Source organism: Pundamilia nyererei, unplaced genomic scaffold, assembly GCF_000239375.1.
Source record: "Pundamilia nyererei isolate P.nyererei 1_Seehausen unplaced genomic scaffold, PunNye1.0 scaffold00030, whole genome shotgun sequence".
NCBI lineage: Eukaryota > Metazoa > Chordata > Actinopteri > Cichliformes > Cichlidae > Pundamilia > Pundamilia nyererei.
In genome coordinates this window covers 2556125-2570072 of record NW_005187431.1, presented here as the reverse complement: position 1 = coordinate 2570072, position 13948 = coordinate 2556125, and the positions used below count along the sequence as shown (strand labels likewise).

At 40.2% G+C, this 13948-nt stretch overlaps 1 protein-coding gene across 5 annotated transcripts in view; it reads right to left on the bottom strand.

Moving 5' to 3' along the window:
- The window catches only part of adgrb2 (adhesion G protein-coupled receptor B2), a 249234-nt gene that overhangs the window by 37337 nt on the left and 197949 nt on the right, over window positions 1–13948 (bottom strand). For all 5 annotated transcript variants that reach the window (XM_005728839.1, XM_005728843.1, XM_005728840.1 and 2 more), the window contains exons 18-23: window positions 12839–12942; window positions 12379–12481; window positions 11772–11922; window positions 7322–7391; window positions 5779–5845; window positions 890–975 (exon numbers count right to left, since the gene is read on the bottom strand). In XM_005728839.1, coding sequence (XP_005728896.1) covers window positions 890–975; window positions 5779–5845; window positions 7322–7391; window positions 11772–11922; window positions 12379–12481; window positions 12839–12942 — 581 coding nt within the window. The remainder of the gene's footprint in view (window positions 1–889; window positions 976–5778; window positions 5846–7321; window positions 7392–11771; window positions 11923–12378; window positions 12482–12838; window positions 12943–13948) is intronic.

Sequence of the window (13948 nt, the reverse complement as noted above, 5' to 3'; positions counted from 1 at the left end):
GAAATGTGCTTACTGCTCGGATAAGGCCAAGGACTTTTCATGCGACAAAGGAGGATACACCTGTTCGTGTGTATTTTCGTGTGCGCGTAGGTGTGTTTGTACACAGCGACTGGTTTAATCTCAGGTTGCATCACCGGGTAACAAAAGCTAATCAACCCCCTGGAGAGCAGAGCTGTACTGTTAACCCTTGATGCTACGAACAAATTAAAAGTTCCATTTGCGCACTAAAGTATAGACGTTGGAGGAAATGCAACGGCATAAAGAAAAAAAGGAGAACAAATGATGGAATCAATAGGTGTAAAAATTAAAACATGGATTTTTAGATGTGGGAGTGCCATTCAGAATGAGAAAGATGATGAGCGCTGCGAACTACTTTAATACAAACAACGGTGGAGCTAGAGACATATGCCTGTATATTGTGTGTATGTGTGGGTTAGGATTCAATAGTATAGAAGGTTTAATCCACATAATCCAGGTATTTATTGAATGTAATTAGATTTCCATCTGCCATTGATTTTCACATCCACTTTATTCGGCGATGTCACTTCAAGCACACAAAACTAGATGGGTAGCGTATGTTAAAGCGAAGTAAAATGCATTGCACAGAGCAACAAAACACAGCAGATGTCTTGTCATTTTGTTGCCAAATTGGATCATATTTTTTCTGTTTCTTTTCCTTTTTTTGTATAATTTTTACTGAAGGCACAGATGTACAGGTAGGTGTACGTGCTCAGACCCTCGAAAGCATTTCTAGTTAATTGCCATGAATACTTTGTGCTCCTAACTTTGTCTGACAGCAGGGAAAATGTAACTAATGCAGCAAATGTGCGTGGATGGACGTGTGTGTGTGTCTATGTGTAAGTATGTGTGTGAAGTGCAGGCAACTTACCCAGCACGCTGCTTTTTAGACTTGTCTGAGATGCCGTCTCGAGACATGAGCTTGTTAAACACCACGATTCCAATAAGCATATTCACCTGAGAGACAGAGACACATTGCTATGATACAAGAGTCGAGAACAGGCGATCAAATGGCTTTGTATTTTCTTTTATTAATGTTTCACAAGGTTGAAGACAACTTTGTAAAAGCCGCATAGACCAAGTTGATTTTTAATTATCAATAAAATTAATGAATGTTTATAAGCCATTAGTAATGGTATATTTTATCTGTATTATCTCTGCTAACCACTTTGTGATTTTGATAGCATTTGCATGTGTGTCATCACTCTGTAAACATTCGATAGCTCAAAAAGTTTTGAATGAATTTTGATAAAACTCTGTAGGGATGTAGAGTGGGGTCACATCAACAAGCCATTCAAATTTGGTTTACATCACCAAGGTCTTCCAGGTCAACTTAAAGATTTATTGATTGAAAACTGACAAAAAGCCATAAAACTATGATTTGGATAGAAAGTGCCATATAAAGATTTTAAATATCATGTCACATGACCTCTGACCTCTCCTTTGAGGTCAATAGATTGATAATAATAAGTGATAATAATGTTACAGAGCTATTTATGGCAATGTTTCCTGCTGCTATTGTTTATGTTGACAACATACAGAATGATATGAGGGGATTCTAAATATTATGCCATTATATTATATCTTTGCTATGTATACTGCAGTAACGGCTATAAGAGTTTAAATACATAACAATTTGAATAGATGGTGGTTTGTGAACTTTTAATAAAAAAAACCCCCAACATGTTTATTATTAAACATTTAAGTGGATTTACTAAACAATGAATGCTACACATGAGCTTTATCTACATAAGAAATACAAATAATAATAATCATACTAAAAATGATGTCTGTCCGTATCTTAAAATGGGTTTCAAAAGGGCAAATAACAAAAGCTTGTACTTTTACTTATTTTTACTGCACTACAAACTTCTTAGTCTTTTAAAAAAGGCAAAATAAACTAAAACTAATATCTAGAAGATACAACATTATTCCCCTAAGAGTAAATACTGTCCAGGGAGAGTGAGCTGACTTGGCCCTGGGGTCGGTTGAATAAAAGCATCTATTTATGAACTATACAAAGTATTATGTATACTATTGAAGCCAAGCATAGGCTTTTTTTCTAAAGGTTTTATTACTTACTAATTCCTACGTCAAATGATGTCATGCTTCAACTAGCAAAATCTAGACAATCAACATATTAAGTTACATGAACAAATTCAGCTTTAATTTGGTGAACTGAAGGTAACAGACATTCCTTTCATTGGTTTCATCCTACTCCTTCTATCCACATAGCACAGGACAGAAGTTTTTTTTTTTGTTTTTTTTTTAAATGAGCAGGTCCTGTACTTTTCTTAACCTATAATTATGGCAGTTCTGGAAGCTTTAAAAAACTGCTTCTCATACTTGTTTCTCTTACTAATGAGGAGTCCGTTGTTAAGCCTGCCAAACATCTGGGTTATAGCGGTGACCCAGTGATACAGATTCAATAAGACGCACTTGCACATGGCTCTGAGCCGAGGCTTGCCACATGTAGACCCCTTCTACTTTGAAATCCTGCCCATGTGGGAGATTTCCTGTGCTAGCGACATGTTCGTCATAATCCTGATTGCCAGCATTCACTCATACGCGTTCTTCCATCAGCCATGGGTTTCTCTGCCTATTCTTTGTTTGATCGTTTATCAGGTTCTTTGGGAAGTCTGCTGGAGGAGCGAGCGGTGTAAGTGACAAGTGATTTTCACACCCTGATGCGTACCTACACAGCTCCTACAATGCATTCCTATTCTTACCAAGCTCTTAAACTGAATGTCTGCCTGAATACCTCCTTCAGCTCATGCCAAGAGCTGCTACTAGCTAAGAGGAAAAAATCCATATGCTGAAAACATGTCTGCCAAAAATTACAACCACTAAGTGGCTGAACAGTTAGAGTCTGACATACACGTACCATGTTAAATATTTGGTTTTCACATCCTTTGCAGAAGCCTAATTTCTGCTCAAATCCCATTTCTTAGAAATGAAATGGGAAATACTCATATTTCCTTTCACTGCATATAATAATAATCACAATAATAATAATAATAATAATAGTAATAATAATAATAATATGTCATTATCTGGTAGATGACACTGCATGACAGATATATTGTATTATAGAGTGTGTAGTGGTTTAAAAAGATACAGTCAATCACAGAGCCTTCCTGATCAGTTCAGTCAGTCTGTTGGTGTCTTCAGCTGCGATGCTGCTCCCCCAGCAGACCACAGTAAAGTACACTGTGCTCACCACAACTGAGTGATGGAAAATCTCCATCATTTTGCTGCACACATTGATGGATCTCAGGTTCCTCAGGAAAAAGAGCCCGCTCATCCCATTTCTTTAGTATACAACTTCTGTGTTGGTCTTCCAGTTCAGTCTGTTGTCACTGTGGATGCCCAGGTACTGGGTACTCCTCCACATTAATAGCCTATGCCATCACAGACAAAGCTGTGTAGCGGTCCACCTCCCTCTGGACTCGATCGCCACCTCTCTGGTCTCATTCAGATTCAGAAGCAGATGACTTCTGCCACACCACTCCACAAAAACATCTACTAGTGCTCTGTACGTCTCCTCCTACCCATCACTAATATATCCAAACACTAGAACTGTCAAGAGTATTTGCGTATGTGCCATGACCTGGAGTTGTACTGAGTCTGAGGTGTACAAGGTGAACAGGAATGGAGACAGCACAGTCCCCGGTGGAGCTCCTGTACTGCACATCACCAAACTAGACAGAGCATTTGGTGGATCGTCAGTATGGTACATGTGGCATTTACGATTCATTAAAAAAAAAATCTCTTTCTCTGATCTCTTCCAGTCTCGCGTGTGCTACTGACAACTACCTACAACGTGCCAGACTGTGACAGCACTATTGTCATGCCAGTCATGTCTGGCCCAGGCTCTGTGAGTCAGCACCATCCTGCTCAGCTATTTGCCCAAGGCCAGGTTCATTAATTAGAGAAGAGTCCTGTGGGAAGGTCTGTGTTTCTCTGCCCAACGCCCTGCTCTCATTACAGCTGTTTGTTAGAGTGCGGCCCCAGCAACAACACCAGGGGGCCAGGTACCACGTAGCAGCTGGGGTGTGGAGCGTACTTTGACATTGCGGAGGAGAAAAGCTGGAAGCGCATCAAGACATACTAGGCACTGAAAAATAACTTTAAGCAAGTTAGTGGGTTTTATGAAACTGCTCCAACTTTCGAAACTTGAATGTTTAACTTCTTCATCTTATAACTTATTCAAATACGCTTTTTTAGAGTCATGCATTTTGCATTTTTTTAAATAAAGCACCAACCTCGCGAGTATTTAGAGTTTTTATACAAGTGTATAAACGCTATTTAATATTTTCAATTAAAGGAATGCGATTTATTACTGTTTTGCATTCAGTTTCAGACTATGTAACCTTTAAATAATAACAGTGGCATTGCAAGACACTAGATTAACATAATGATGAATATTCAGCAGCACATAATCCTGTATTCCCTTGTGCCTCAAACTGCAGCTTGCAGAAACTGTCTAACTGCTGTTTGCTTGTCAGGGATTTACTTCAAAATCATGCATATCACTCTGCACACCTGTGCTGTCTGATCCATGTTTCCTTTCTGACGTGTACTGTACGGTACATGTGCAAACAACAGAGGAAAAGAAGCTATAAACGGACACACACAACAGCAACGCCAGTGGCAGCAATTACCAAACTTTAATGCCCCATCCAGACTTATTAAGCTTAGTGGTGGCAATATCTACCCAGGGATCCATTTAGGAGAAATTAGCTGAGCCACATACAGCAGCACACAGAAGCAGATGATTAAAACGCCTCTGAGATAGAATCAGTGCACTCAGTTTTGCTGTAGTACAACACAGAAGTATATTTACTTCAACATAAAATCGTTTGCTTTATGGCAACTGGCAAAAATGAAGAAAGCGCACATTATTACGTTCCGTGGAACACAAGTTAGCTGCATATTTAGATCTGGAAATACCACTGGACCATAATAATGCTTAAAACATTGGCTACAGAGCCCTATGCTTTGAAAATGCATATAACAGTGAGAGATTCGGGGCTAGAGCTGCGACGGAGGTCCACTCTTGCGCTGCATTGCCGGCAGCTCTTGTCAGCTAGAATATGTTTTTATTTTTTTCTGGGCTGACATTTTAGACTCAGCGATCAAAGCGCTCAGCTCATCATTGTGTCGTGTACACCCTGGGTGTGTATGCTTACATGTGCATGCACGAGTGAGGAAAACCCTCAGAGGTCAACATGCATTTGCTTTAATGCCCCAAGCTGGGAGGCTAACTTTGCAAAAATATTTGGAGAATATTTGTGCCGTGTGACCACAGAGAGAGGCCGGCTGGCTGAGAGGAAAGGAACTTCATCATGTAGATGGAACCTGACTCCTCCCTTAGTCACGCTCCTGTTGGCTTCCCATGATGCACTGAGTGTTTCTTCATTCACCCTTTTTAATTCTATATGTGTTTATATACCACCGTTTATACACCATTACTAAACGCTGAATCTCTTCCAGTGTGGATTTTGTCCCACCTCCAACTGCTCACAACAGATGGCTGCCCCTCTCCCTGACCCTGGTTCTGCTGCTCCTTTTAAAAGGGAGTTTTTCCTTCCCACCATCGCTAATTGCTTGCTCACAGGGGAACGTCTGGTTGTTTGTTTTTTTCTCTATTATTGTAAGGTGTTTATCTTACAGTATAAAGTGCCTTCAGGCAACCATTCTTGTGATTTGGTGCTATATAACTAAAACTGAACTGAACTGAAGCAGTGACGCACTCACCAATACAATGACAGCAGCTGGCCCAACAAAGGCATAAAGCAAACCGCCTTCCAACGATAGCCAGCAACTAGTAGAGGGAAAAAAAGAAAAAAGGAGAGGTGTTAAAAAAGTGCGCAAACACAGAAAAATCACAGCATGTAAAATATCACGTCGCCAGATTCCGGTCTCACATTTCACTTACTGTAAGTGCCAAGTACTTAACAAAAACAAGTAGACATTCAATTAAGTATCACATTAACTCCAAATTTCCTTGGTGAGGGATAAAGCCTTTCAATGTGTGGTTAAGTGCCTCTTTCTGTAAATAATGCCCTCAGTGCTGAGCAAATTTATTATGTACATTACCTAAAACATATCCTCAAACTGGAAATTTTATTTGGTTTTTGCAAGCTAGTGAGACTTAATGAGCTTAAATGTGTCCTCCAGTAATGTCATCAGAGCACGCGGAAACCCCTCTGTCATCTTAATTACAGCTCAATAAAGAGAAAGCTTAAGATGGAACCCCCCCCCCCAAAAAAAAAAAAAAAAAAAAAACCTCCACAAAGCCCTCACGTTAAGTAAAATATGGGAAAGTAAACCTTTTTAAGATGCATTTTATTGACTGGGTACGTAATGAAGCTTTTTTGTGTACATTTTGCTTAAAGGTCAGCCTAGCTGCCTTGGATTTTCATATTCTTGAACAAAACATTCAAATCATGCTTCACCTGTTTGACGTGGTTATTGAAATGCCTTAAAGGTCATTTTGCGCTCACACTTGACAGCAAGGAGATTAATTTTATATTGAAGACCTTAAAACTATTAGTTTCTCACTTGAATGACAGAAACAAGCCATTTGGCCCTAAGCTGGAATAATTTCCTTAATTTATGAGCAAATTTAGAAAATCTAAATCTTTAATTCTTTTTTCAGTGGTGGAGTTGCTGGATATTGAGCCATTGCAATAATATTAACAGAACCACAAAAATCAAAAGCTGATTAGCTGATTAGTTTTTGACGATTAAGGTTTTCACACATGATATGTAAATATGTTTTATTTAACCTGCCGATCAGAGCTGGTTTTCAGGGGGTTAATGTGTCCCTGCGGTGAACAGGACTGTCAATGTTATACCATGCCCACTACATAAGCAGCTAAGATGTGTTGCGTATTGAACATAGTGCGTGCTGGGATAGGCAACTGTCCTCCTGTGGCACAGAAGAAAGAAATATACTATAGCAACTGTATGAATAGATACATGGATACATGGAGAAAAGACTGATGATGTTGATGTAAAAGAATAGATTTGGGGTTTACACACTCAGCTGTTTATAACACACACGGTTGCTTTGACTGAATAAACTAAATACATAAAAATACTCGCCTATGAAATAAACTTTAGTTTGAACACCTCAGGGGGAAAAACACTTGCATATTTTGATTCATCAGCAATGAGGCCAATGAATGGTGGTACTCTGCCTCTAGCCCACACAAATGCATGGTTGAAGCTGGTATTTAGTGATGATATTCACATAGACTGAGACAAAGTCAGGAGGTCTGGAAGCAATACTCACTAGCTGGCTGTGCCGTAACCTCTCGCTCTGGTGAAACCCACTGACACTGCTACAACAAGGGCTGGAAGACCTACAGACAGACACGGGGAGAAAAATCAAAAGTGTGAGACAAAAGATAAAAGAGAGCCTTAGTGGGGACGATGAAGCATGTCGGCCCAATAAGATTTCCCAGTATGAACAACTCTATAAGGCTCCTTTCATTAAAATGCTAAGCAGCCATGCAATAGAGTGTAATATGAATGTATGATTCAAAGTGACTGGGCGCTCTATAGGTAACCCCAGCGCTCTGTACTTCCTGACATGAGGTCTAGCTACAAGCATGAAAACTGGGGTTAGATAGATGGAAGTTATTTTAGTCATAGGCGACGCAAAGCACACAGTGTGGGTGTGTGCAAGCAGCACCAGGAGTACTTGAGCATATGAGATTTAGAGGCAGTTTGTAAAAATGCAAGATATAACTAGGAGTGGTCAATAAGTCATACAATAATTAGCTAAATCAAGTGATTTGTGTGTGTGTGTGTGTGTGTGTGTGTGTGTGTGTGTGTGTGTGTGTGTGTGTGTGTTTGTCTACGCACAAATGAGAAGGAAAGAGAGTGAGACCAAGTGTCGCAGAATGCGTGCCAGAAACAGAAGGAAATATGCCGGGCCCTGTAATGAGCTTGGCTCTGAAATATTCATGTAATTAACAAAGCTGTGATTATGGCTGCAAATGAAAAGCAATTAGAAAAAGTCACATTAACATTAACAAATAAGATGGTGGAGAGCCAGGCCGATCCACTAACCAGTGAAGTTTCAATTAGTCAACATCATCAGTCTAGCATTTAACTCTATGTAGGACGGCAAACCGCGCACCTACACTTCAGCCTTACACGGTCTGCTGCTAATCTAACGCAGATCCGGTCCCGCCCCGAAATCCCCCGTTGCCGTGGCAACCGATTTCAATCACATAATTTGGGGAAGAAAATTGGGAAATGGACGAGAGGAGGATAAGCTGTTTGATCCTCTCCACTATGCTCGACCGTTTCACGCTTTCTGTGTGCATCTGCAAGTGTGTCGGATAATTGAACAGCTGGCACGCGCCCCCGCCGTGCGCCCGGAGCCTTCCTCGCGTTCTGTAACTGCACAGCGTATACATTTCGCTCTGTATCAGGTTAGGGCATCAGTGACTTGGCAGATTAGACCTGTGGGATCAATATCAAGTGAAATGAAATGGGTGTGGGGGTTGTGATTTTTTTTTTTTTTTTGTGCTATCTCACTGCTCATCTTGCTAGGGTTGTGCTGATGTTATCATATGTTTTGATTAACATCCCATCTAACATCCCTGCTGCCTGTTGAGTTATCAGGTCGTCTAGGTCACAGCATAATAGAGTGACATGCGGCACAAATGGGGGGAAAAAAAAGTGACATAGACTCACAGGCGGAGAGGAGAGAGTTTACCTGTAAAGAGTGACACCCTCTGAGAATGTGTATGCATGAGACAGCTTACACATGGGGCTTTGGCTGAGTTAGATAAAATTACAGTAGAAAGCTGTAATGAATGCCTTTTGGGAAATGAAGCAGCAAATAACAGCATACGGTGAAGAAAAATGGGATATAAATTAGAACGGAGCAAATGAAGATTGTTAAGCATAATACAGCCAACAATTTCAACACTATGGCATAATAAGCTGTTACATTTTCATGTAAAATAAGCCTGTCCTGCTGCTCTCCATCACCAATGCATGTCACACAAGAGTGCCTCAATCAGAATCCAATTCATGAAAGGGTCTTCATTTGCCACGCTGACAATCCTCTGGCATCCGAGGATAGCGGATGTTTTCGGTAAAAGAAACGGCAGACACCTTTATTATCAGCTAAGTGTAGAGAATGCCACCATTATATTGGATGTGATAATTCATGCATTCTGCATTTTGAAACAAACGCCGTGCTTTCTTCACTGGAATTCACAAACGCGCCTGTCAAAATGTTCAGATTTCCAGGAAAATCATGGCAACGACAAACAAGCGCATAGCAATACATATTAATGCTTATGGAGGGGAGTCAGGAGAGAATTAATGAAGTCACTGTGTTTGTGCACTCAGTGTGATCAAACGTGCTTCGCGTGTACAGTCATGCAGTGTTAGACTCATGAACAAAAAAGTGACTTTTTGATAACTTTAACATTAAATGAAGATGGACGGTTGTTGCTTTGATTCAAAGACTTCCAATCCAGTGTCTTTCTAGTTGGTCGGCTTAAAAAAAAACCTTTTGGGGGTCATTAAATGCATTGAATCTCTAGTAAGTTAAAGACTCAGCTGGTCATTATTAACAAGTAGCTGTTACTGTGTTTCCAAAGTGCTTTGGTACATTGTTCTTTATATCAGGTGGTAAAGTTCTAAGGACGGAAGATGCCCTTCCCAATGCAGCCCATAAATGCAGAAATACAATTCAACACAGCTGCAAAAGGCTGTTTCTCACACAAAACCTTGATGAAAACAAAAAAATGTCAATGAACAAATCACCGAAACAGCCGTCAAAATAAACAGTTCCTCTGATGCTGTGAAAAACCAAGGTGGTCGAAATGTTTAGATGTTCTGTCTCCCCTTAGCTGCTGAGTTCCAAACAAGTTTCTACGACAAGTTTTACTGACACTGAAAGTCTCGTGAGCCAGACTAGTATTTTTCTGAGTATAACTGACAACAACTTTGCATCAAAGCAGCCCAGTTTGAAGATTCCTTTATCTCCAGCAAACACGATGGAGCATTTGGTAATCGTCGTCTTCTTCCGGCACACGGTTGACCTTGTAACATGTTTAACTGATCAGGATCCTCCACGTTCAAAAGTTGCTGCAACTACAAAGATTCTTTAAATGAGTTTGCCAAAAACGTGTGACTTTGTTTGGCAGATTTACATAATTTTAGAGACTTTTCAGCATGGAGTGTATGACAGTTTATACACTGAAATAATTCCAACATACTTTAGAAAGAGGGGGAAAAAAAGAAAAGGGAAACTGTTCAGCTATGAAAGCGCATTATCTATTTTGATCACAAAGACACAGAAAGCAGTAATTGTTCAAATTGTAGACAATTGGGCTTTGATTTGGCGAGATGTGATAAAACAATCGCAAGCGCTAACAATGAATGAGAAATGTTTTTTTCTGCTGTGCGCAAATAACAACATGTTGTGAATGATTTCACATATTGTTTTGACAACTTGAACTATTATTTAAGAAGCGAGAAAGACTGCGATGAAGAGAAGCGAGCTTCATCGGCTAAATGTATCTGCAGTTGCAATTAAACAGACAAGAAACAGCAACAAAACGACAGAATGAATCAAAGATGCAGATTAGCAGAGCAGCGTTTTGAAAAAAAAACAAAGCATGCTCTGTGTGCTGGAAATGAGAATCTTATCTTTTGAGGTTTTGCAGACACGTGATCGTCAAACGTGATATTAACTTGTCTTCTGGACATGTGGCAATCACAATAAAAAAGTAGAATGAAGTGCACAGTGCCCTAATCACACAAGCTTAGATGCTGGTCAGTGACCATCTGGCAACCACCTGTCGTTAGGGAAAAAATTGTGGTTGCTGGAGGTTGATGGCAGTTGCTGGGAAAATAATTGTTAATGCCCCAGTCACACAGGTCTACACACTGGTCAGTGACCCCCATTTATCCCTAGCAACACACCTGTCACTATAGGCACTTGTGGAAATCTACTAGGAACCAAAAAAAAAAAAAGGATTTTGGTGTAGCATCTTTTTTTATACCAATTTTACCCAGGGGGAACCAATGACATCCAGGATATATGCATTTTTCCCCCCTTGCAACCAATATGGCAGACAAATGTTGAGCAATATCACGCGAGAAAACTCAACAGGAATAATTTCAGGGGTGATGCATGCATAGGGCTATTACAATCTTAGCCCAGATTTCAGGTACATTTATTATCACATTTTTAACTCATATTCTTCTCCCGCTTTCTCCTATCAGAAAAAAACCAACCTTAAAGCCCCCCCGAAATATATTTTTCTGTCAGTGAAAGCAGCTTGTGCTCCCTGTCTGAGTGAAAAGGTAGCTGTAATAATGTCAGATCAGCAAAGAATGTGGCCCCTTTAGCTTCTCTGTTCAAACAGGCAGAGTTTGGGAATGAAACTGTAATTATGGAGGAAACTGAGTCGGTTTTATTACCACAGATCAGTGACACGGGCTGTGTCTGTGTGTGAGAATCACTGCAGTCTGGTACAGTGCATGCCAGGAACCAAAAGATGATGGTACAAAGAAAATGCGACAGACTTGCATATCTATGGCAACTACTGTGACAGCTACACTAGCTTAGCATATTGCTGAACATTCAGGTAGGCTCTATTATTAATTATATATTAATTTTTTTCATCCACTTTGAGGTGACTGAGCTTTAGGACTGTTACAGCACTGCACACTGTTTTAAAGCGTGTGATACTGTGTGGACTCACCCCAGCCGAGGCACAGAAACCGCTTGCGAATGAGTCGTGACCTCATTTTGCCAATGACTGCCAGGTAGGACTGCCACGCCTCAGTCAGCACCCAGCAGAAAGATGCCAAGAAGAAGAAATGCAGGAAGGCAGCAGTCACAGTACAGAGGCCCTAGTGAATAAAGAAAGTAATCGAGAGAGACAAGGGATTACAACACACGGAGAGGTGCTATTTAAACAAACAAACAAACAAACAAAAAGTTCTTAAGAAGAGACGTCACGAATCATCTTTTAGGGCTTGGCAGGGGAATATGAAACCTCCGCAAAATAGAAAGTACAAAGGCAAAAATACTGAGTGGAAGAACACGAGTTCAACCTGGCACTGCTGTGTGGCTGATCGATGCTGACCACCACACAGTTCAGCCTTGCTTAGTCAGAAGACTTAGAATGCCTGCTTTGAGAACTCCACTGTATGAACTTTGTCTACTTCTGAACCCTGGTGGTTTTTGGCAGTTTTGTTTCTAGGCAATGGAGGCTTAGTCACAAGCACTATTATTGGAATCACAAGCACATGGACAAGAATTCCTGTGAAAATTCACGTGTAACTCAAAGAGCAGAAAGTCATTACCTTGCTAAGCGTTTGTGATTGTCCGACCAGAATTAATAAATTGGAGGCCAGGATGGAGAGGCAAAAATTCACCAAGATGATCGATCTCTCCGACCGGATATACCTAAAAGCAGAGTAACGAGAGACGGGAAAGAGGGAGAAATGACAGGCGTGTGCGGTAAGCATTAATGACAGACTGATGGACTGAACAGTGACTTTCTGGACATTGCAGAGACATTAGCTTGAGTTTGCCATCTGCTGCGTGTAATCAAAATACAAACTAATCACCACCTCCCCCCCACCGTAGTTGAACCATTTGTTCCTTATTAGGCCTCATTGGAGTTTTTGGCAAAGCAAATGACAGACACAAAAGAGACTTTGCTAGTGAGAAAATGACCACTGTGAGCACAGTTGATGTATGAATACTGACACTGCCATTACTCTATCAAATGTGTCTCTCAGTGTGTTTGTGAGCTCTCACCTCCAGAAGGCAGCATATATTAGCAGCAGGATGAGCAGAGCGGTGCAGGAGATGCCGCACCCCACCATAAGGGGCACAGAGGGCATGCTGGTAGGACCCATGTCCTAATAGCGGGAGGAAAGAACAGAAACAGGAGAGGGAGAGAGACGGATACTTCAGTGCAGTTGCAAGGCATTACAAGAGACATGTACCTGGATCAAAAAAAGCCTGAGTATTTTGCTCTTGTCAACAAAGCACATCTCAGTATATATCTGTTTGAACTTGAACGTGCTGGTCTTGCTATCGAGGTTTTGTTCCAGTTGCTAGGAAACATTCCCAAACTGACTGATTAATGATGATGGCGCTTATGCCACTGAAGTTGCATCAACTGTGACATCGACATTTGATAATGCTAACATGTCTATGAAAGCGAGCTCTGTGGCCATCATTAAACACCAGATAACGTAATTGTTGCTGCTTTTCTGCTTTAAATATCCACCAACGATATGATAATCAGGAGCCACTGAGGAAATATAATTAACTGAAACAAAATTAAAAAATAAAGCTCACCTACAGCATCTTTTGCAGGACCAACTAATCCTTGCATTAAATTTACATCATCAGTTTAATGAGGCTTAGCGTTAGTTTAAGCAGGCTACAAAAAGCTGAGCCACTCTCCTTAAATATCACTTAATGCAGGGATGTCAAAGTAAACACTAAACTCCCTTTTCTATCAGTGCAAAGACCTTTAATTAAACATTCAATAACTGGCATGTTTTATTACAAAAAAAAAAGACATGCAATTTCAACTATGTGTCTCAATTTTCAACATTGATAAATGTGTAAAATTACAGAAACGCTTCTGTTAGCTCATTGTCCAGATTGTCCTGTAATTATAATAATGTTTTTTTTCCCTATAGTAGAAAAAAATTCTATATCAGATATAATAGTTACTTGTTATTTAATAAGTTAGTTATCTGATTATCTATTACTTAACTATTTGTTGCAATATGAATGGTATGAATAGTATAATTAATCTTTATCAATAGGAATCTATGCATTCCTTCACATTTCCCAAAGCCTTCCAGTGGGCCATATTGGAGTCTTTGTCAGGCCAATTCTGACCCCAGG